The sequence below is a fragment of the Podarcis erhardii genome, assembly GCF_964252035.2.
Source record: "Podarcis erhardii genome assembly, chromosome: 12".
NCBI classification, from domain to species: Eukaryota; Metazoa; Chordata; class Lepidosauria; order Squamata; family Lacertidae; genus Podarcis; species Podarcis erhardii.
This window is the reverse complement of record NC_138513.1, coordinates 40543234-40567763: the sequence shown is the minus strand read 5'-3', so window position 1 is coordinate 40567763 and position 24530 is coordinate 40543234. Positions and strand designations below refer to the sequence as shown.

General features: G+C 43.1%; 1 protein-coding gene across 1 annotated transcript; it reads left to right on the top strand.

Annotated features, from left to right (window-relative positions):
* The first annotated feature begins 575 nt into the window (after window positions 1-575).
* Window positions 576-21155, top strand: EXOSC7 (exosome component 7). Its single transcript, XM_081833875.1, has 8 exons — window positions 576-734; window positions 3220-3321; window positions 4569-4663; window positions 10127-10292; window positions 10593-10663; window positions 15219-15339; window positions 18698-18853; window positions 20922-21155. The coding sequence occupies exons 1-8, from the start codon at window positions 678-680 to the stop codon at window positions 21024-21026; spliced, it is 873 nt and encodes a 290-aa protein (XP_081690001.1). The 5' UTR covers window positions 576-677; the 3' UTR covers window positions 21027-21155.
* The last annotated feature ends 3375 nt before the right edge of the window (window positions 21156-24530 follow it).

Below are 24530 nucleotides of genomic sequence, written 5' to 3'. Positions count from 1 at the left end.
AACGAATTAAGCTGTTTTGCATTCCTTTCTATGGGAAAGTGCACCTTGGTTTTGGAACGCTTTGGTATTGGAATGGACTTCTGGAATGGATTAAGTCTGAGAACCAAGGTACCACTGTATTGCTGAGGGCAGGCTGAGGTTTTTTGCCTTTGCCCCGAATCCATTCCCTTGACTGGCATAGGATTTCTCGAGAACTGAAAACTGGGCATTAAACTCGCAGTGTTTCTCAAACGTTTCCCCATTGTTGGGACTACAACTCCCATCATCCCTAAGGAGCAGGACCAGCGCTGAGGGATGATGGGAATTGTAGTCCGACAACAGCCGAGGCGCTGGAGCCACTGTGAGGCCATACACAGGCTCGCCTGCTTTTACTCGGGAGTAAACACGAGCGAACTGACCAGTCACGAACGTCCAAAAAAAACAACAACCACCACCACTCAGTTTTAAAAGAGATTATTCCGGGCATCCGTAAGCCCAGCCGCTCGGCGGGAAAGGCGCGAGGACGCCTGCGCCTGCGCGGTCAGGAAGCCGGTGTGGAGGGGGCGCGAAGGAGCGAGGGCGTCATCAGGCAGCGCCGCAGAAGTGGGCAGGCAGGGAGTGGGCGCCCTTTTGCTGATGGCGACGGTCGGGCGCGAGGCGTTCGGAGGGCGGCGCATGCGCGTGAGGGTGTCCCCGCCATGGCGTCGGTGGTGCTGAGCGAGGCGGAGAAAGTGTACGTCATGCACGGCGTCCAGGTAACTGAGGCGGGGCTGGAGGCCTGTCTGGGGCCGGTTATTATTATTATTATTATTATTATTATTATTATTATTATTATTATTATTATTATTTGCATTTATTTCCCACCTGTTTTCTCCATGGGACTCAAGGGGGATGGTTCTTCCCCTCCTTATTCAATTCCTCACAACGACCCTGTGAGGCTTGGCTGCCACCTGCCCTGTACAGGATTGTCCCAGTTATTAATTATTATTATTATTAATAATAATTATTTTATGTATTGCATTTATAGCCCACCTGTTTCTCCATGGCACTCGAGGATGGTTCTTCTCCCTCCTCATTCAATCCCCACAACGACCCTGTGAGGCTGGCTGCTTTGTATAATACAGGATTGTCCTAGTTGCTTAATAATAATAATAATAATAATAATAATAATAATAATAATAATAATTTTATTTATTGCGTTTATAGCCCACCTGTTTCTCCATGGGGCTCAAGGGGGATGATTCTTCCCCTCATTCAATTGCTCACGACGACCCTGTGAGGCTGGGCTGCCCCCTGCCCTGTACAGGATTGTCCCAGTTACTAATTATGATTAATAATAATTATTATTTTATGTATTGCATTTATAGCCCACCTGTTTCTCCATGGGGTTCAAGGGGGATGGTTCAATCCCCACAACAACCCTGTGAGGCTGGGCTGCCACCTGCCCTGTACAGGATTGTCCCAGTTACTAATTATTATTAATAATAATTATTATTTTATGTATTGCATTTATAGCCCACCTGTTTCTCCATGGGGTTCAAGGGGGATGGTTCAATCCCCACAACAACCCTGTGAGGCTGGGCTGCCACCCGCCCTGTATAATACAGGATTGTCCCATGTTTCAATGAAAAATGCTCTTGTCATTAATATGGGGTGCAGTTTGTCCTGTTATTTCAGATCTTTCTTTCTCTCCTCTCCAAATACACGTCTCTAACGGTGTGTGAAAGGTTATGTATTTAAGCTTTGGGTAGCAAGGCACAGACAGATTTACAAATCCGTGTATTTGTTTGTGACATATTCCAGAGGGGCCATCCTGTTAGGCTGCAATGGACTGTATAGGATGGCTTTGAAGTCGCTTCAGCACCAGCTGAAAAATAATTCAACCACCTCATCCCTTCCTGTATTTTGCCAGAACAAAGATGAGAACCCAACTACTGTGAGCTACGTTAGACTGAGGTTCAATGACTGGCTTAAGGTCACCCAGTGAGCTTCCTGGCTAAATGGGGATTTGAACCAGGGTTCTACTCTGACACCTCCCATCATCATAGCCAGTGATGATGGGAGGTGTAGTGCAACAACATCTGGATTGCAGCAGGCTGTGCACCTCTGCTCTAACCACTGCACCACACTGCCTTCTGTTCCAGGAGTCTTTGTTTGCTCAGAATCAAGTATACACTTCCGGAGCCAATGCTAAATACATTGCTTTTGGTAAATGAGCCACCATAGCCATGAGAGGACTCTGAAAATTTGTGCCCTGGGCTTTTTAGACTCTTCTACCTGTGTACTATCAGAAACCAAAGTTGTGCATTGGTTGCCAAATGTGGATTTTTCTTCCAGCCAGGGTGGATTTGATTATATGATATATAATCGGAAAAAAATGTTTTAAAGTACCTTTACAAAAAGAAAACCTTTTTGTTGGGGATAATTCAGAGGGAAATTCCCAGGTGTCAAAAAAGATTATTTATTTATTTTATTTCTATACCGCCCTATACCTGAAGGTCTCAGGGTGGTTCACATAAAATATCAAATACATGAACTCAAAACAAAACCAATACCCCCCAATACCCCCCCCAAAAAAGAGCCAGAATTTTTTAAAAGGGTGTAGGGTGTAGATCAAGTCAAGCAAAGGCCTGGTTGAAAAGGAATGTTTTTGCCTGTCGCCTAAAGGTGTATAGTGAAGGCACCAGGCAAACTACTACTGCAGCCCATGTTTTGTTAGCCCCAAAATGGAAAATGAACGAGGTCCCATCTAAAGAAGAATGGCAACTTAAACTGATGGAATATGCGCAGCTCGGATATTTAACTTATAGAATAAGAGAACAACAAGAACATACATTAAAAGAAGTTTGGAAAATGTTTATTGAATATATGGGTGAAAATTGTGTTTATTTAAAAATGCTGGTAGCATTAAGATAAATTCAATAGTGTAAATAAGTTTCGATGGCTGTAACAGTGGATTACTGAATGGTTTAGTTCAGGTAAAACATGCAGGGATGTACAGTATGCAAAATGAACCACGGAAAGAGAAGAAGGGAAGTCATTGATTTAAGGTTGTTTAACATATTTTGAAATGTACATTAGAAAATTTAATAAAAATTAGAGAGATAGAGAGAGGGGGGGCATTCACTTATAATCACAAGCTTGTGAATAATATGCATTTGTCTGCTTTGCTCAGCAGCATTTATTTGTGTGATCAATCAATGGCATTAGGTAACACATTGTGATAAATGACTGTTTCAGGAGGATCTTCGGGTGGATGGCCGTGGTTGTGAAGATTACAGATGTATGGAAGTGGAAACAGATGTAGTATCTAATACAAGTGGGTCTGCCAGAGTAAAACTTGTAAGTATGCCTTGCAGGGACTTCTATACATTGCTAATGATATTGTATTTTTCGTTGAAGCTCACTCTGCACAGTGCTGAAACATAGTTTGGGTCTGCCCTGACCTAGCTAGAACAGTCTGGTGGCACCTGAAAAAGTAACTCATTTATAGTGGCATACATTTTTGTGGCACAGGAAATGTATTGTTCATTTATAGTGCAGGAGAGAGATGTGTCACATTAACATGTAGAACACAGATAGAAAGGAGAGCCAGATGCAAGACTAATAATTCTGTTATAGTGGCCCATTACTCCCCAGTTCGTACTGAGTTGGCAAAATTGTGTTCTTAAACACCCAGTAGTATTTAAGGAATAGAAGGATGGCATACAGTATGGAAAATGAAAGGTTAGTATGAATGAGAAAAGGACGTTGGCTTAGGGCAGGCTTCCTCAACCTCGGCCCTCCAGATGTTTTTGGCCTACAACTCCCGTGATCCTTAACTAGTAGGACCAGTGGTCAGGGATGCTGGGAATTATAGTCTCAAAACATCTGGAGGGCCGAGGCTGAGGAAGCCTGGCTTAGGGGCTGTTTGCTCTTGGAGGAAAGAGTTGGCTGAATGCTCAACATAGAAGGAAGCTAAGGGGGTGGGAAGCTCAGTGAGAGGAAGACCCAAAATGTCTTGGAACCAAGCAACAGGAAACCTTAAAGCAAGGGTGAGTGGAGGAAGACAAAATAAGCATTGGTATGAGAAGCAGGGATCAAAAGGGAGGGGGTGGAGGAGACAGATTTGCAGGAAAGGGGACTGAAGAAGTAAATTGTCAGAAAAGCGATTGGATTATTATATTGAACAACCAGTACTTTTTTACAGGGTATTCAAGGGTATGCAGTACCTGCACCACTTTTCGTTGTTAAAAAGTGTGGCACTTACTATAACAACTTTATGATGAGTGCCAGCACCTGTTTTTCTAGAAAAAAGTACTGTGAACAACAAATATTCACAATCTTAATCTCACAGTCTACCAGACTCAATGCTGTTTATTAGCAGTGCGTGTCTACAGTAGTCCGCATCAGATTGTGATATTAAGTTGGTTGGCCCTTTCGGTGCTTTGAAGGTGCTTCAAAGGTTTGCCATTGTGTTTTCAAGGCTTTTTGTTCTTTTAAGGAAAAATACTGGGTAGTACTGGCTGACACAGAAAGTAAAGGGAGGTGTGCTGGTAAGATCATAAGACTTGGAAAACATCTGTAGCAGAGTGCTGTTATTTCAACAGGGGCACACAGACATCCTGGTTGGAGTCAAGGCAGAAATGGGAGCACCGAAGCTGGATAGACCAAATGAAGGATACTTGGAATTCTTTGTTGATTGGTTAGTGCAAACTGGGCCACAGAGTGGTCTTCTATATAACTAAATACCTTAAAGTGATGCTAGTTGCAGGACTATATTCTCTGTGTTTGCTTTTTTTTCCAGGATTTCAGAATGCCAGATAACAAATCATTAATCTGACTGCCTCTTTGCCTTTTTCTTCCCCATCTTTTGCATTTGGCAGTTCATTTCTTTACTTCCTTCTGCTCATGGCCAGTGTCCCACCCTTTCCCAAAATGGACACACAGCCCCTTCTAGTCCTCACCAGATCTCTGTAGGCCAATCATTTCTGCAAATTCCTTTGACCTGCTGCTGATGGTGGTACCTCATTAGTTTCCTTCACCGTGATGACCTTGCCTTCTTTGCCAGAGTAGTGAACACTGCATTCAGTTCTCTGCTGCAATTTGCATTTCTCAAGGTGACATTTGTAGCTACAAGATACTGCCCAGAGAGGTACATGCAGTCAAAACATTTTTAATAAGCCCTGGGCAGAGGAGCCAGTGAGATTCAGAGCAGAGTTTCCACTACAGACGTGCCACATCCTATAGACCAAGGCTGAAAGGAGTCATATTTTTTCTTTCTTTCTTTTTGCTATGCCAGGTCTAGGCTGGAACAGTAGATGATTCCCATCTCAGGTCCCTTTCTGGAAGCTGGACCAGTAAATTGATGGTTGACCAAACTCTACCCTTGCCCCATCCCAATAACACCACTTTGCAAAGCAAATAATAATAATAATAATAATTCAGGTATACTGGGCCGAGGCCGTTTAGGGCTTGAAAGGTTAGCACCAACACTTTGAATTGTGCTTGGAAAAGTACTGGGAGCCAATGTAGGTCTTTCAGGACCGGTGTTATATGGTTCAGCAGCCACTCCCAGTCAGCAGTCTAGCTACCGCATTCTGGATTAGTTGTAGTTTCCAGGTCACCTTCAAAGGTAGCCCCACGTAGAGCGCATTGCAGTAGTCCAAGCGGGAGATAACTAGAACATGCACCACTCTGGCAAGACAGTCCGCGGGCAGGTAGGGTTTTAGCCTGCGTACCAGATGGAGCTGGTAGACAGCTGCCCTGGACACAGAATTGACCTGTGCCTCCATGGACAGCTGTGAGTCCAGAATGACTCCCAGGCTGCGCACCTGGTCCTTCAGGGGCACAGTTTTCCCATTCAGGACCAGGGAGTCTTCCACACCTGCCCGCCTCCTGTCCCCCCAAAACAGTACTTCTGTCTTGTCAGGATTCAACCTCAATCTGTTAGCCGCCATCCATCCTCAACCGCCTCCAGACATTCACACAGGACCTTCACCGCATTCACTGACTATTGCCAGCAAGAGCACTCTGAGCTGTAGTAGGAACATATGTGCTTTTAGATCTGCACATATAGCTACTGGTATACTGTTAGGGCTGTCATACGTCTGGGATTTCCTGGATATATCCGGGATTTGTCTGTTGGAAATAGCATCTGGACGGAATTTCCAAAAATTGGTTAAAATGTCCATATTTCCTTTAAAATTGCTCAAAAACTTCATTTTATTTATTTTTTACTGTGCATGCTCAAAGCAACTGTAGAGCCTTCTCTGCTACAATTAGAAATGGTGGGGTTTCAATCTCTGGCACATTATTGGCCTGCCGCTAGGTGGTGCTAACTGAGCGTTTTTGAACACCAGGAGCATTTTGACAATTCCTCCTCTCCATTTTAAAAGGTTCTCAAATCCTTAGCTCGTTTTGAATTGCTGTCCTGGTCCCTCCTGCACTTTCTGAGATAATGTAAGATAAAATTGGGGAGCAGAGTCTTCCACTAGAATTTTTAATGTGTATGTTGATACGCATTGTTGAGATGAGAAACAAGATTGGCACTCTTGCTTGTGGTTGCATGTTTAAGAGTGACTTCAGGGATCTGTGCCAGGAGAGCGGGCAACCAGTTATGAAGAGCATGGCAAACACATACAAAGTTGATACTAACTTGATTTAGGTCTAATTAATATAATTTTCCTAAATCTTGGGGTACAGGGTGGGATGAAATCGTTTTCTGGATTTCTTAAACCTTCACACATAAAACCTGCCACTTGGCAATGACAACTCTTGTGGGAGACTCTTGACTACAGTCGTACCTTGGTTCTCAAACGGAATCCGTTCAGGAAGTCCGTTCGACTTCTGAAAACGTTAGAAACCAAGGCACGGCTTCCGATTGGTTGCAAGAGCTTCCTGCACTCATTCGGAAGCCGTGCCAGACGTTCGGCTTCCCCCAAAAAGTTTGCAAACCGGAACACTCACTTCCGTGTTTGCCACGTTTGGGAACCAAAACGTTTGAGTCACAAGGCTCTCGAAAACTAAGATACAACTGTATCTGGCTTTTAATTATTGTGATTTGGAGAGGAAGGCTGATCCATCCTGCTCTCTTGCACCAAGCCTCTGCAACCTGCTTTTATGCATATACAGAGCAGGATTGTGCCTATATAGTTTTTTAAAACAAATTCTATTGTGGGTTGGGGGGGTAAGTGTAAGTCTATAATGGGGACGCTTCTGTCTATTTAGCACAAGGTGATATGGACCGAAGCAGCAACAGACACAGAGTAGCGTATTACTTAGCTTTCTAATTGGAATGTTATCCTGCTATAAAGTTCTAAAACGCTGAAGTTCAAAGAGGCAACCTCAAGGTGTTGCTATGAGAACTGTGAATCTGCCCTTTAATTAAACATAACTTAAAACTCTCCCTCAGTGAGCTAGAGATGACTGTGTGATTTGATATTCATATAAATTGGCTATTAAAACTTTGCCACAATTTAAAAATCAAGTGTGCTTGGAGGCTAAATTGCATAGTGCAGGTAAATTAGATAATTGTCGGAGTTGTTTTTTATATAAGCTGCTTCTCCCTAGGAAACCTTTAAGAAACCTTTGTAAGTATACTATTAAGAAATGTTCCATTTCTGACTAATTGCTTGTGGCCTGACTCAAAAAGAATCAATGTGAGATAAATGCTTTGCGAAGATCCTGCCTATTTTCGGTATTATGAAAAATAGTACCTGTACCTGCCATTCAGCTATATATGCCAGCATTTATCAAGCTTGGGTCTCCAGCTATTGTTAGACCAGTGGCCAGAGATGATGGGAGTTGTAGTCTGACAACAGCTGGAGACCAAAGTTTGAGAAACACACATGCTATAGGAAAGCAGACAAGATAAATGCCTAAGGGCCCGCTTTAATGGGAGCACTGAGAGTTATATGCTGCCCTCCCAACAGTAGGGGCACTGTTGCTTACTATCGAAGCAGGACAGTGGTGAAGCAGGGGCTGCACACATCGCTTCTCGGCCTTTTGGCTAAGATGAAGTGTAGGGGCTGCACAGCAAACAGGATCAGTGGAATGGATCCACCAGTGTACCCACATAGTCCCAGCTTGCTTCTGCCCTGCCCCACATTGTCCTGGTAGCAGTGATGCTGCTGTGAGGAGTTTGCCTCCATATCCCTCCCACACCAGCTTCTCCTGCCCTTAAAGGTTTGCTATGATTGGTGCTTCCACGTTGTAGTGATGTATGGAAGTGAGAGCTGGACCATAAAGAAGGCTGATCACCAAAGAATTGATGCTTTTGAATTATGGTGCTGGAGGAGACTTTTGAGAGTCCCATGGACTGCAAGAAGATCAAACCTATCTATTCTGAAGGAAATCAGCCCCGAGTGCACACTGGAAGGGCAGCTTGCGGACGGCTGCACAAAGCCTTCACCCCGCTGCCCTGCTGAGGCTACAAAGGCTGTCCCCAAGCCAGAACAGCGAGACGAAGCACTGCGGAGTGCTCCGTCTCGCTGTTCTAGCTTGGGGATGGCTGCGCAAAGCCTCCGCAGGGCAGCGGGATGAAAGCACCCTGCAACCCTGCGGGGGCTTTGCACAGCCATCCCAAAGGGTGTGCCTTCAGCGGGGTGACTATCCCTGAAGCCTTTGGAGCACAGCGGGACCTCGCACTGCGCTCCAAAGGCTTTGGGTTCCTTTTGCTGAAGTCGGGAGAGCAAGACTCTCCTGGCTTCAGCGAAAGGAACCCGAAGCCTTTGGAGTGCAGCGCGAGGTCCCGCTGTGCTCCAAAGGCTTCAGGGATCTTTGAGGCTGGCGGTGGGGGAAAGCAGCGCTTCCCCCACCGCCAGCCCCACAAGCTTGGGGGGTAGCGGCAAGGCTGCGTGCAGCCTTTGCGCTGCTCCCCAACCTGGTCTTTGGGGCTGACTGTGGGGGAAAGCAGCACTTCCCCCCGCCAGCCCCAAAGAGCAGGTCGAAAGGAACCTGAAGCCTCCGGAGCCCAGCGGGAACTCCAGAGGCTTCGGGTTGCCGTACTCCAGAGGCTTCGGGCTGCCTTCACCTGAAGCCTCCAGAGTGCAGCGGGTACTCCTGCTGCACTCCCGAGGCTTTGGGTGAATGCACCTTGAATGCACCTTGTTTTAGAGGGGAAGAACAAGAAAAAAAAAATTTTCCCTGTTCTCCCCCTCCTATGGTCCGGTGCGTCCTATAGAGCGAAAAATACGATAAAACTTTTACTAATACCCTTAATGAAGACTGCTATGGTTGTTTCCCCAGAGGCCCTCAAACCCTCCTTCATAGAGGGTTGGTGCAGTGCCTCTCCTGCTGCAATGGCTTGTGACTCTCTTGTTTTGTTTTGTTTTTTGTTAAATTTGTATACTGCCCTTCATCTAAAGATTTCAGGGTGGTTTGTGGCATAAAAACACAAGATAAAAACACAAAATACATAACAAAAACAAGAACGAAACAATAGCCCAATAACTCTTCCTGACTTAGACTCAAATTGATGCCAAGCACTGGTTAGGGGCTGTTGACTTGTCTCCCTACAGAGAGGAGGAAAAGGAGCTGGCTGGTCCTTGCAACCACTTCTACCTGTTGTGGACCTGAGAGCTTCTAAATCCAGGTAGGAGATGGGAGGAAATAGGATGGGCAGCATTGAAAGCTGTAGGCTTCTAGTATGCTGCACAGTGTCTTCTGCTGGAATAGCTTCTAATTAGGCTGATTTTTGCCTTGCATATTTGAAATTGTGTGTGCATTTTTTAAAAGATTAGAGCCCATCACGACTGATGCTTGTTGAAGGCAATGAGACTTTTTCAGTAGAGAAATACCCAGGACAGGAGAGGCCAATTAAAAATATGCCAGTCTTCCTGTCAGGTTATCTGTTCTCTCCCCCTGTCATGTTTAACAGGCTATATTGTTAGCCATGCAACTTTCTTTTCTTATTCTTAACCTGAAGAAAGCAATTGTTCTTAATATCCATCAAACCACAGTAGTTAGACTGTAACAAAGAACTGGAGCTGAGATACCAAACTATATTGTTGCCTGTTTCAGGTAATCTATAGCTCTCTCTGACCCCTTTATTATTTTGGTTTATTAAATCTTATTCCTAAGGAAAGGGCAGGATTTAATGTCCTGTGCTGAGCCGTAGATCCCTGAAAGGTGAAAACTGCTTTGATTTTTTAATTCTTCCTTTCAGCTCAGCTAATGCCACTCCCGAATTTGAGGGCCGCGGCGGAGAGGAGCTGGGCACTGAAATAGCAAATACCCTCTACAGAATTTTTAACAACGAGAGCAGCATTGACTTGAAGTTGCTTTGCATTGCTCCCCGAGAGCACTGCTGGGTGCTTTACGTCGATGTCCTGGTAAGTAAAACAAACTTCAGCTTAATCGAAACTAGATATTCAGAGATTTCCTCGGGCCATTGACGGGTTGAATTCTGATGAGATTGTTTCTGTCTCAAAGTCAGGGCAGATAGTTTAAACGCCATCACAACCCTGAACCTCAATGTCAGCCTTTGCTCATTCAGGACTGTATCTTGATTTAAAAAGTCAAGATAAGAACAAGCCTATCTGCCACAATCAGATTATCACTAGTAGGTTCTAGGATTGATATAACTGAATGGGCTATTCATGTAAAACACACTTCTTCTTTTAACATTTCAGTTACTGGAGTGTGGTGGAAACTTGTTTGATGCCATCTCTGTTGCGGTGAAGGCAGCACTGTTTAATACCAGGTAAGGCACACGTAATTTTCTAAAAGAAACTTGCGGAGGAAAATGGAAAGGTCTCTATTGCAGCCAAAACAATGTGTTCTGGCGCCATAACAAGTTAACAAATTTATTATGGTATAAGCTTTTGCGGACTAGGGTCCACTTCATCAGACACGTCAAGTGTAATCCTCAATCGTTTTTATATATGCATATTGTGTGTGTGTGTTTGTGTAATCTGTGAGATTGTTGTTGTTGTTGTTGTTTAGTCGTTTAGTTGTGTCCGACTCTTCGTGACCCCATGGACCAGAGCACGCCAGGCACTCCTGTCTTCCACTGCCTCTCGCAGTTTGGTCAAACTCATGCTGGTAGCTTCGTGAACACTATCCAACCATCTCATCCTCTGTCGTCCCCTTCTCCTTGTGCCCTCAGTCTTTCCCAACATCAGGGTCTTTTCCAGTGAGTCTTCTCTTCTCATGAGGTGGCCAAAGTATTGGAGTCTCAGCTTCAGGATCTGTCCTTCCAGTGAGCACTCAGGGCTGATTTCCTTAAGAATGGAAAGGTTTGATCTTCTTGCAGTCCATGGGATTCTCAAGAGTCTCCTCCAGCACCATAATTCAAAAGCATCAATTCTTTGGCGATCAGCCTTTTTTATGGTCCAGCTTTCACTTCCATACATCACTACTGGGAAAACCATAGCTTTAACTATACGGACCTTTGTTGGCAAGGTGATGTCTCTGCTTTTTAATCGGTGAGATTAGAAGGACATAAAGTGCAAAAACTACAGACAGTGGCAAATAGAGACAATCACAAATGCTGTTACATTGTCACTGCTGCTGTTACAGGTCACTTGCAGCAAACCACCCCCGCTTCTTCGAAGTGGACTCTCGTCCAAGAAAGCTTATGCCATAATTAAATGTGTTAATCTTTAAGACAGGCATAGGCAAACTCCATCCCTCCAGATGTTTTGGAACTACAATTCCCATCATCCCTAGCTAGCAGGACCAGTGGTCAGGGATGATGGGAATTGTAGTCTCAAAACACCTGGAGGGCTGAAGTTTGCCTATGCCTGCTTTAAGATGTCAGAAGCCATTTGGTGTATCTGCTGAAAATGGGTATAGACACTCCTATCCGCTGAGGCTACCTGGGACTCAATGGACTAAGATGGTTCCACAAGGACCTCAAACCTACCCACCTGCTCCTGCAACAAGAGTGCAGCCTCATTAAGGACAGGTAGTTTTTCCAACTCCTGGATGCGTCAATCGCCCACGCATAGCACTTCTGTCTTGTTTGGATTGTCTCTAGTTTGTTTTTAACTCACCCTTTACAACCTCCCAATGCTAGTTTTTTTGTCTGTTTTTTTTTTGAAAATAATTTATATTTGATTTTACAAATTAAAATTTACAACAAAATCAATTACAAAGACATATAAAGGGATTTCTTTGAATCTCGAGACTCCCCCCCCCCTTCCATGGGTCGTAATTTCACCGCTTGCAACTGCACATCCACATTTTTGTCCATCTAGTTTATCCATAGTCTTTGTTACCTTACAAGTGAGATTAAAATCCTGCCAATGTTTCCATTTGCTTACAATGGTCTCTAAAATAAATTATAAATTTCCCCCCAAAGTTCTTGTCCTCTTGGTTCCTGAGCTTTCCAGTTAGTTTTGCCATTTCAGCATACTCCATCAACTTGGTTTGCCATTCTTCCCTGGTCAGGACTGTTTCTTCTTTCCACCTCTTGGCTAATAACATCCGTGATTCCGTTGTCGCATACATAAATAGTCTTTTCCGAGCCTTTGGAATCTAGGTGGCCTATAATTCCTAATAAAAAAGGTTCTGGTTTTTTAAACAAACATTATTTTGAACATGTTTTTTCATTTCATTATAAATCATCTCCCAAAAGGTTTTTGGGACGCAGATGGCGCTGTGTGTTAAACCACAGAGCCTAGGACTTGCCAATCAGAAGGTCGGCAGTTCGAATCCCCACGCCGGGGTGAGCTCCCGTTTCTCGGTCCTGCTCCTGTCAACCTAGCAGCTCAAAAGCGTGTCAAAGTGCAAGTAGATAAATAGGTACCGCTCCAGCGGGAAGGTAAATGGCTTTTCCGTGTACTGCTCTGGTTCGCCAGAAGCGGCTTAGTCATGCTGGCCACATGACCCGGATCCGAGCTGCACGCCGGCTCCCTCGGCCAATAAAGCGAGATGAGCGCTGCAACCCCAGAGTCGGCCACGACTGGACCTAATGGTCAGTCAGGCATCCCTTTACCTTTTAAAAGGTTTTTCTTACCTTGCACGACCACCATATACTCCCAACGCTAGTTCAGGACTTGGTACCAGTGGAACCGAGAGATAGAAGTGTGCGTCATTGCCATCCTGGTGACTTCAGGTCCTGGAGACTGCTTTCAGCAGCTTTGTATAGATGTTGAATAACATGCATGACCAAGCTGAACCGTGCAGGAGAGCTCCCACAGGGCTGAACAAAAGCCACCCCATTTGAAACAGTCCCGAGCTAATATTGTGGTGGTAGCTTCAGGGTAGATATCCCCTGACGCCGCAACAGAGACCCTGTTCCCATCCCACACCTTTGCACCACTTCCTGTTGGTCAGTTGGATAGGATACAACAGGTTCAACTTGGATATAAAATGTACTCTTGGTTGCGCAGACACATGGCTGTGGTAGATCCAGACAAGCAGGAAACATGCCTGTAACCAGAATTAATCTCTAGTCATTTCAGGTGCATTTGACTGAATAAATTTGAAAGGGCTGGGAGGGATGGCAGGGGCTGGAGTAGGGCTGGGCGATAGCTGGTTTTCACCATCACAATATCACACCAGCGAAACAGTGTGATATATTGATATATCATGATGTCTTAAATAAGGATGGAGAGGCGAACACTAGGGCTGGGTATTAGCTGGTTTTCAACATCGTGATATACCAATACATCACCATGTCTGAAATAAGGATGGAGCTATGTAGAGGCATCAGCTGGCATCATGGTTTTTCCTGCATCCTGATTTTTTGCCGGCGCCTGCTCTTGAGATTCGCTGTCCCCTGCAGGAGGCAGGGGAAAATGGAACCAGCAGAGATAACAGGGGCTGCAGGAATCAAGAGAAGCATTGGCTTGCTTCACGGTTTTTCCCATATTGTGATTTGTGCATCACACACACACACACCATGATTCACGATATGTTGCCAGGTCAAAAAATTATGAAACCAATATCAATATATGGACTTCAAACTGGTTTTTGATGATATATCAATATATAAATAATTGCCCAGCCCAAGGAAGGGGGTAGGGGAAATTCTCCAGTGTTCCTCACGGCTTAGGACCCTCGTACCTACGGGACCGCCTCTCTTGGTATGCCCCACGGAGAGCCTCAAGGTCCATAAATAGCAACACCCTAGAGGTCCCGGACCCTAAGGAAGTTAGATTAGCCTCAGTCAGAGCCAGGGCCTTTTCAACACTGGCTCCGGCCTGGTGGAACGCTCTGCCTCATGAGACCAGGGCCCTGCAGGATCTGATTTCTTTCCGCAGGGCCTGTAAGACAGAGTTGTTCCACCTGGCCTTAACCCTAACCCTAACCCTCCCCCTCTTTCTTTTTTCCTTTCTCCTCCTGTGATGAGGCTGCATTTTAATATTTTAATGTTTCAATATTTTAATGTTGTATTTTAATCTTGTTTTTAAGTTGCATTCATTTAGCTTGTTTTTATTACTGCTTGTTAGCCGCCCTGAGCCCGGCCTTGGCTGGGGACGGGGTATAAATAAAAATTATTATTATTATTATCATCATCATCATCCTTCTTTAGTGTTTGTTTGTTTGTTTGTTTGTCTGTCTGATTGGTTGATTTATATACTTCGTCATAAGATCTCAGGGCTGTTGTAAACTCCATCAAGCTTCCTAACTTTGCCAAACAGCCTAGTTGAAAACATCTTGCCTTGTTTTTTGTTTCTCATTATATTATATAAAACCTACATAACACTTTGGCACAGCTGCTTTGAAAAGCAGTCCAAAACACTTCTCGGCTGTTTATTTTAAATGATCTCAGCTTTAGAAAGGAATGAACCGTATTATGCTGGGAATATGCCTTTTCTTTTTTACAGATGGGAAGCTGCTCTAAATCATTTAGATACAGCTTCCATTTTTAAAAAGTTCAGATAAGGAAAAGAACACACACACCCTGCGATTTTGTGGAAAACCTCCCTATTTGGAAAATGAATTGGGTCTCTTCCTCTTTTTATTGTTTAAACTGCTTACTGACCAATGACAACAAAGATAATTGCCAATTCTGCACTAACTACAATCACAATATATCCTTTTAAAATGATAAATATGGTGTGATTTTCCCCCTCATGTTGCCAGGTTAAAAAGCTGTACCTCTTAGAAAGATGCTCCATTACTGAGCTATATCTCTTCTGCAAACTAATGTTCTCTTAATTGTTTTGGTGTTGGGTGAGATGCTCTTCTGGAGTATGAAAGCTAATAGGATCTATCTTTGGAAACTAATCTCAGCATATGAATAGGAATTGGAATGATTCCCTGTGGCAATATCTTAATTTGACATCGCCTTCTGCTTTCTTTAGAATACCCAAAGTACGTGTTTTGGAGGATGAAGGTGGACGGGAAATTGAACTTTCTGATGATCCTTTTGACTGTATTCGACTTAATGTAGATAATGTGCCTTGTATTGTCACACTAAGCAAAGTAAGTCACTGACAATTCTGAGCTTATCTCCTATGGGCTTGTTTTGATAGAAAAGTTATAATACAGAAGGCGTACCTGCCATTTTTATTGTGGGCACTGCCATGGAAACCATCAGATTATTTCACTATTTCTTTCTAGGTTCTTGAGTTTCCAGTATGGGAGAGATTAGGTATTTTGTTTGTGTGTATGTGTGGTGGTATTATTATTATTATTATTATTATTATTATTATTATTATTATACTTTCTCTGCTTAGAAATGGAACTCTGTCCATTAACACCTTTAACAATGTGGTTGACTATTCTATAGCAGTGATTTGAGAAGCCATTTTGACACGTATGGAAAAAGGGTTTGCGGTTTGAAAACGTTAGGTTTACAGAAAACAGTCGCTTTCGAGGGCTTCTCTTCATCTTGGCTTGGTCTTTTGGTGAATTAATTGTATGAGAATTCTGGATTCAAATGCTGCGGTTCTAAGAATTCCTTCCCCGTATTATTTCTCAGTATTGTTCTAACTTTCCTCCCTCAGATTTGCACAAAACCAGAAAGTTGCACAAGCAAACCACATATAAAATTTGTAAACCAGATATATTGGGCAGCGATCTGAAAAGGCTGTGCTAGGCAGTGGTTTTTTCCAAGGGGTACTCAAAGCTACGCAGTACTGGCACTTCTTTTTGTTGTTGTTAAAAAGTGTTGCTTAACTTCATAGTGAGTACTGGCACCTATTTTTTTTAGGAAAAAAAGCACTGGTGCAAATACATTTTCAGTTGCTTTCAATACTTCTCCAGGATTCTAGTAAGGTTGTGTGAAGAACTTAGTCTTTTATATTTCTTTTTTTCTTTTTACCCATTGGATTTGCACAAAAAACACGCACAAGCAAATTTGCAATCACCTGCCTGTGTTTTCGCACACTTCTCAGGTGGGGATTTAAAAAACAAACAAACCACAAAGATGCATGTGCAGCTCTTTGCACACTTTGTACTTAATTGGTGTAATAGAATCAGCAGATTAGAAGGAAGGAATAAACACAAAAGGGAGTGCCTAGAGATATGAACAGGAAAGGCTAGAGTTGCTCTGCATATACAAATTCAATTACGTGAGGGTGTAGATTACTCTGGTCTAATTTGAATGAGGGGAATGGGGAATAGATTATTATTATTATTTTTTAATAATATTTATTAAAAATGTTCAAATATAAGAGAAAAGAAAAACATCCAAATTTAAGGCCTTATTTTCAATGTCATCTTTCCAGGACTTCCCCTCCCCTCCCCCTCTTGTATTCCAGTTCTTTCAAATAGATTCAGCAAATTCTTACCCCAAATTTTAAAGTTATTATCATTAACCCAATTTAAAAAAAATATTTTCCCATCCCCTAAAATCGACCTGTTCCCTTCCACGAGTTCCCCTCTTTAATATACAATACAGATTAACATTAAAAAAATAGAAAAAAGAATAAAATGTAATTTAACACCCTTTGGATTCCAAATTTCCCTCCCCCCTTTCCCAGTTGCGTTCCCAATGTCCATCAATGTCTACTGTCGTCCTGGAGCTCCCACATCTAAGCCATAGTCCTTCACCAGTCCACTTTGCCGTCTTTTTAATAGTCTTTGCCGTCTTTTGGTCATCTTTGATTTCGAATGTCCAATCTTGGAAGGGGTCTATCTTCCAACTTTGTCCAGTTCTTGTTGTTCTTGTTGTTCTTGTTGTTCTCTCTTCTCCTCTTTTTTTTTTTTTCCCCTGCTCTCCTGCACAAATGTTCTAATTCCAAAAAGCTTGTAATTCCTCTACAGAGGCTTTGTTATTCAGGAACAAAACATTACGTCAAGTCCCTTCCATTCTTCAATAGATAAATCTATTGTCTCCTTTAGTGTGTAGACCTCTGTAGACAAAATAGTGTTCCATTTCTGCAGTTTCCCAGGAGATAAAAAGTCCGATTCAAATTCCATGCCAGCAATACTTGTAATGACCCACAGCTCCTCTAGAGGGATTATAATAACTCAGTTTCCTTCCCGATCACACCCACCAGTCAAAGTAACTTATTATTCCTTGTTTTAAACAGTTTATATCCAATTTATAACAAATGTAACCAGCAAAGTCCTCGTAACAAAGTTCTCTTTTTGTTCTTCAGTTTTGGCAGTTCCTTTGACAGCTGTCAAAACCTCTATTTCTCCTCTCCCGGCGCTCTCACGGATCGCTCCCAGGGTTTTTCGGGGGGGGGGGTTGTATTTTAATTCACATTCCACTTTTCTCCTCCAGCCCAGCTTATAATTTTCCATCGCGAAATTAATAACTTTATCAAAAAAAGGTTGCACTCGATCTTAGTTGTCAGGTCCTTTGCTTTAGCTCCTCTACAACAGGGAGGAGGCTGACTTCCTTTTTGCACCTCCCCCGCTCGCTCCAAATTTAAGAAAAAAATTGTTCCCCTTTTTAATCCAAGTTCCAATTACTCACGGGTTATTCTTTTAAGTCCAGATTTTCAATGGAAGAAGTCAGCGCTCTCTGCCAAATGGCATGCGGCTTCACTCGGCAGGGGAAGCGGAGGACTCACAGCACCACCACCACCCTGTCACCCGCTCCATAGCCTTTAAAAAGGCTCCTTCGCGTGGTCGGGGGGCGCAAACGGTGCCCGCCGAGTCACCATGCCCATGGGTTTCAGCGCCCATGGTTTTTGAGGGTCCCCGCGTCGCCGGCGCGGTAGAACCCAGCCCCTGCCGAGCAGGCTCCCTCCGGAGCTCGGAGGGAGTCCGCCATTCGGCGATGGCGCCAACCCGGAAGTCCGGAATGGGGAATAGATTAACAGCTAAATAATGCCGACAAGCCCTATGTTTACTTGGAAGTAAGTCCCACTGTGTTCACCTGCCTTACTCGCAGAGAACTGTACAGTGGTACCTCGGGTTACAGATGCTTCAGGTTACAGACTCTGCTAACCCAGAAATAGTACCTTGGGTTAAGAACTTTGCTTCAGGATGAGAACAGAAATCATGCGGCGGCGCAGAATGCCCCATTAGCAAATATGGTACCTCAGGTTAAGAACAGTTTTAGGTTATGAATGGACCTCCAGAACGAATTAAGTTCTTAACCCGAGATACCACTGTATAGTCAAACCTCGGTTGTCGAACGTAATCCATTCCAGAAGACTGTTCGACAACCGAGGATCAAAGGGTGTCGGCAAAGTAAATGGAGAGAAAAGTGAGGGGGGACTCCCTGGAAGCTATTCGGCTTCCGAAAAATGTTCAAAAACTGGAGCATTTACTTACGAGTTTTTGGCGTTTGGGAGCTGAAACGTTCCAAAACGGAGCCATTCAGAAACCGAAGTCTGAGTATAGGATTGCAGCTTACGTTTTTTTGCCGTTGCTTTTCCAGATTGGCTATAGGCATGTAGTGGATGCCACACTTCAGGAGGAAGCATGTTCTCTGGCTAGCCTCCTCCTTTCTGTGACCAGTCGAGGTGTCCTAACCTGCATGAAGAAAGTGGGAAGGGGGAGTCTTGATCCAGAAAGCATATTTGAGATGATGGAGGTAAGATGTGGTCAGGTTGTTGTAAATCAAGCCGTAGTGGGATTTTTGAGCCCGTTAATAAGTACAGTGGTGCCTTGGTTCTCAAACTTAATCCCTTCCGGGAGTCTGTTCCAAAACCAAAGCATTCCAAAACCAAGGCGCGCTTTCCCATAGAAAGTAATGCAAAATGGATTAATCCGTTCCCGAGTTTTAAAAACAGCAATTTAACATGAATTTTACTATCTAACGAGACCATGGATCCTTAAAGTGAAAGCAATAAACAATGTACTACAGTCACACAATCAATCAATCAATCAATCGGTAACTGAACTGGGTTCCACACAGTCACAAAAACAAAACAGAAAAGCCACAAAAATGCAAAATAAATTGCAAAAACAGACAGACTTCAGCGTAACACTCAAAATGGAAGTGTGGCACTGAAAATGGAAGCTTAACACTCAAAACAGAGCATATTCAACTTCCAAAAAAAGTCCACAAACTGGAACACTTATTTCAGGGTTTGCAGCGTTCAAGTTCCAAGTTGTTCAAGTACCAAGGCATTTGAGAACCAAGGTACCACTATGCTGCATAAAGGTTGAGCTATCAACCTATTTTGGTTTTAAAAATCTAACTTCTCCAAATATCTCAAAAGACAGCTGAAAGACAGTTTATATCAATCAAAAGCATTTAGTTATTCCAGTTAACAAACAAGGATTCCTGTTTTTAAAATGATGTTTATATAGATATTTTTATATATTGTGCTGCCCACTCATCTGAAATGGTGATCAGAGTCTTTTCATAGGAAATGGAAATAATATTTTTGCCGGGGCAAGCAAGATGTAAAGGAAAATGCTGGAGAACATGTTTTTTAACAGTTTCATAACTCCTTAGCATTCTTAAATGCACTAACATATTGACACTGAGTCTTGAATTCTATTAAGTTTGCCAGCATTGAGGCAGACAGTAATTCCATACAGCCCACAAAATGACAGGTACAAGATAGCTTTGGGAAAGTCGATTGAATTACGATCCAGATTGGGTGTATTTATAGTACACATTGTTTGTCTATAGTTTTGAACTCTATATCATACTTATTGTAGTCATGTCTTTGTTCCATTACTTTTATGTCTATGGCTTACACTCCCTCCCTCTAAAGATATTCAAGAGATTCAAAAGGCTAAATTCTTTTATTTCCATTCCAAGACATACAGCATTGGCGAAGTTGTTGTGCTTTGTTTTTCCTCCATGACCTGTAGCAGTATTTTCTGCATCATCCCTATAATCTTTGCAGGTATCAAGAAAGCTAAAATGCTGTTAGAGAGAACATTTTTTGCTTCCAGTGGGAGGCTAGAGTATTTCATGCTAACCCTTCTGATTTACTACTGTTGTCGAGATCTGCAGGGGGAGAGAGATAATGTTAGCATCAGAGCTTCTTCTGGTCTGAAAGGCTAGACGCTAAGGTCTAGGGGGAATGTGCAAGTCTATAACTCAAAACTCCAAGCAGTAGAGTTAGCAAGTAGAACTTTTAATCAGCTAGACAGAGATCTCCAACTTTGGGAGGGGGGCGGTCTGGGGACATACCATATTTTTCGCTCTATAAGATGCACCAGACCATAAGACGCACCTAGTTTTTGTAGGAGGAAAACAAGAAAAAAAATATCCTGAATCTCAGAAGCCAGAACAGCAAGAGGGATCGCTGCGCAGTGAAAGCAGCAATCCCTCTTGCTGTTCTGGCTTCTGGGATAGCTGCGCAGCCTGCATTCGCTCCATAAGACGCACACACATTTCCCCTTACTTGAGTGAAAAAGTGAGTCTTATAGAGCAAAAATGCGGTATTTGGAAATCTGAGAAGTTGTCCTGGGCACCACAAAATACCCACTTCACAGTAGATAAAATTGGTGATGCTCAGATCCACCAAACCCCAAATCTCTACACCAAAACAAATAGAAAGTAGAGAAAAAGCAGAGAGGTAGGTATTAACTTTTAAAGAAAAACGTTTTCACAAAAGAAGGAAGCTTCTCTGTGGATTCTTCTTTTTTTTACAATTAAGTTCTCCTACCACACATTGGTTTTTGTCTTTGCATTTCAGACTGGAAAGAGGGTGGGCAAGTTGTTGCATACCTCTTTGCAATCTGCCTTGGATAAAGAAGAAAGTCTTGGACCAACACGGAAAAAAGTTGGGTTCCTGGGATGAGCCTTATTGTTACATTGAACATCTGTCAAGGACTGGATTGGTTTGTTAGTTAGTTAGTTGTTCAGATTTGATTTGGTATTTTTTACAAAGTTGGCTATATATTTGTTAAATAAAGGTGGTTTCCTCTCATACACTTGTCATTTCAGCTCTTTTTTCAATGGGCGTTGGTGGCAAAATTAAAAGATTTGATCAACACTGGGGCTGAGTGGTATGTCGCTATATTGTCCAAAATCAGTTTGAAGTCCACATTGTGGTACCGGTTTCATAATTTTTGACCTGGCAATATATCATGAATCTTGTGTGTGTGTGTGTGTGTGTGTGTGTGTGTGTGTGTGTGTGTGTTGGAAACTACATATTGCCCAGCCCTAATCTACACCTTGATAGAAATGTAAAAGCAAGCGGTGGATTGTAAAATGGTTGCATAGCTGTCAACCTTCCCCTTTTTTTGCGGAAAATTCCCTTATTCCAGCGCTGCTTCCCACTGCTATCCCGGATTGTTAGATATCCCGTAGACTGTCCCCGGGACAGGTGAGGCTGCTGATCCCTTATTTTTGAGGCTGCTGATCCCTTATTTTCAAATCTGAAAGTTGACAGCTATGTGGTTGTATTCACTTACCCTAGGGGCGAGAGGAAACTTTCTCTATTTACAGGGCCAAATGCTTGCAGCTGGAAGGGCCAGAAACAAAAGGGGCCAAAGCAATTAATGCTTCTTTATGCATTAATAATAATAATAATAATACTTTATTATTTATACCCCGCCCATCTGGCTGGGTTTCCCCAGTCACTCTGGGCGGCTTCCAACAGAATATTAAAATACAATAATCTATTAAACATTAAAAGCTTCCCTAAACAGGGCTGCCTTCAGATGTCTTCTAAAAGTCTGGTAGTTGTTTTTCTCTTTGACATCTGGTAGGAGGGCGTTCCACAGGGAGGGCGCCACTACCGAGAAGGCCCTCTGCCTGGTAACCTGTAACTTGGCTTCTCACAGTGGGGGAACAGCCAGAAGGCCCTCGGCACTGGACTTCAATGTCCGGGCAGAACGATGGGGGTGGAGAAGCTCCTTCAGGTAGATGTCCTTTGCTATCTTCCACCCAGGGAAGTAAGCAACAATGTCAGGATTCAAGGGCCCATTCTAGCCTGGCCAAAACACCTAGCAGGCCATTGAGTGTGTGACCTGGGGAGAGTCCTGTGGGCTAGATAGAAATTTGACCTCCAAGCCTGAGGTTCTCCATCTCTGCCTTGCCCCGTGCTTCCCAAGCTCTTGACAACCAGGCTAAGCCTTTGATCTAGCCCCATCTTTACCAGTCTCTCAGTTAACGTCATACCTGACCTCAGGTGTAGGGCGGGTTGGCATGGCTTGCCCGAATTGGGGAGAAGGCGAATGGGGGAGGTCTCTCAGGCCAGAATTTCCCTGCCTCTGATCGAGGGGCACTCATGATGCCGAAACTGATTTTCTGCATGGTTCTTAGCTCACTACACATGCTGAAGTCGGTGCTGTCGTGGTTATTGTGGCATAAGATGTACCAGGCTAGATATTGATGCAGGAAGATGGAAAGAGGAAGCAGTCTTGACCAAAGAAGATTGGCAAGCCAAGTTAATGGACTATGCTGAAATGGCGAAACAAACTGGAAAGCTCAGAAATCAAAATGATAAGAAATTTTAAAAAGAATGGGAAATGTTTATTATGTATTTTCAAAAGTATTGTGAACAGGTTAATACATTGGCAGGATTTTAAGAACACTTAAAATTCATATAGGAAATTTGAGGTAGAAAAAACAATTTGGAGTAGAAATGACATGCAGTTGAAAAGAATTTAAGGAATGGGGGGGTAATGGGATTCGGAGAATCCCCTTTTATGGATTTGATGTTGCATATAATTTTCTTTGTGGTTGTTGTTTGTTTTTACTTTTTGTTATTTTTGTTGAAAATTTAATAAAGATATTATATAAAAAATAGATACTGATGCAGAACAATAAAGACACAACCAAAATGTTAGTGTCTGGACTCATGCTCTGGCTCCCAAACAGATGGCTGCATATCCCACAAGAAAAGTGCCTGAGCTTTTTCCAGAGAAGAATTACCAGTAGAACATCTTGATCAATACAGGAATGCTACAGAGCCAGAAGCTGGGCTTTTAAATACCCTGAGAACTGAAAGGATGCTGTTCTCACTTGGAGTACAAAAGCAACAAACTGCAGATGAACTGTAGTTTACAGGTTCAAGTTTCCATTTAAGGTTCTATTGAAAATGGAGCTCATGCTACTTAAATTCTTTACCCCGTTGCAAAGTATTCCCCTTCAGTGCCTAATAAAACTTTCCCTATGATTTAGAGAAAATCATTGTTACATATAACCACAGCTTTGGAGAGAGATCATTGGCAGTGATGAAACAATATCATTCAGAAATACAATAAGTACGAGGTTAAAATACATTCCTGTTTGACACCCATTTTCGTGATTATCTTCATGTGACAGTTGTCCCCGCTGACCGCAGTGGACTTGAATAGTTGTTTGAGTGTACAAGTCAAGAATAAAAACTTTGGTCTGTGGATGTCTGTTCTAGTTTAATCCCACCGTATCTTTCTTGAAACGGAATCGAAAGCCTCTTTCAAGTCAATAAACATTGTAAACAGTTCCCCACTTATTAGATTAATACATTTCTCTGTCGATTGGACCGACACAATACCATGATCCAGTGTGGATTTGTTAACGGCAAAAGCCAGTTTGCTCCTGTCCCCAAAGAACTGATAAATGACAAATGACTGACGACGCACGGGAGAGGGGGGTCACTAGCCCAGGAAAAGACATCAGAATGATTTGTGCTCCGGTTTAAAGAACTGCACTCAAAGCTAAATGGCTCAGAGGTGAACTGTCTGTTCCATACTGCCAGGAGAGGTGTGCCCACTTTGTTGGCAAGATGCATTGCTTGGCACAGAAATACATGGAAGACGTTGCTCCAGACAGGCAACAGCCTGCACACCCAAGCGGAATTCCTGTCTGACTCTTGAACAGGCTTTTGCCATGGCAGCTGTTGCCATTACGGCTGGTGGAAATTTCCATGTGTTGCTGCGCACTTATTGCCACGTTTTCATTGTCATGTGTCCAGTGGAGCAATAAAAGGAAACATCTGTGGAGCAAAGAGCTCGGTGCTTGTCCCAGAAACATTAAATTGCTTTTGCTCTAAAAGCTTCGTGGAATAAACCAAGGATTTTAGCAGCTCCTCGGAGCTTAAGAGAGTATAAGAAATAGCCTATCTGGTGGTTGTAAAATATTTTTGTGTCGGCTGTAGAAGCATTCTTCCCAAAACAGTGGGAGATAAAATGCAGATCAAAAACACCAAAAAAAAAACTTGTTCAAGAGCAGCAGTTGGTTGTTTATTCTTTCAAAATCTTTGCTCTTGTTCATTTTTGCACATTTTTCAAGGTAGTTAGTTAGTGTGTCCCAAATCACATATTCCAAGCTCTTTCAGTTCATTTTCTCCCCATTAGGAGGGTAACATGAACCA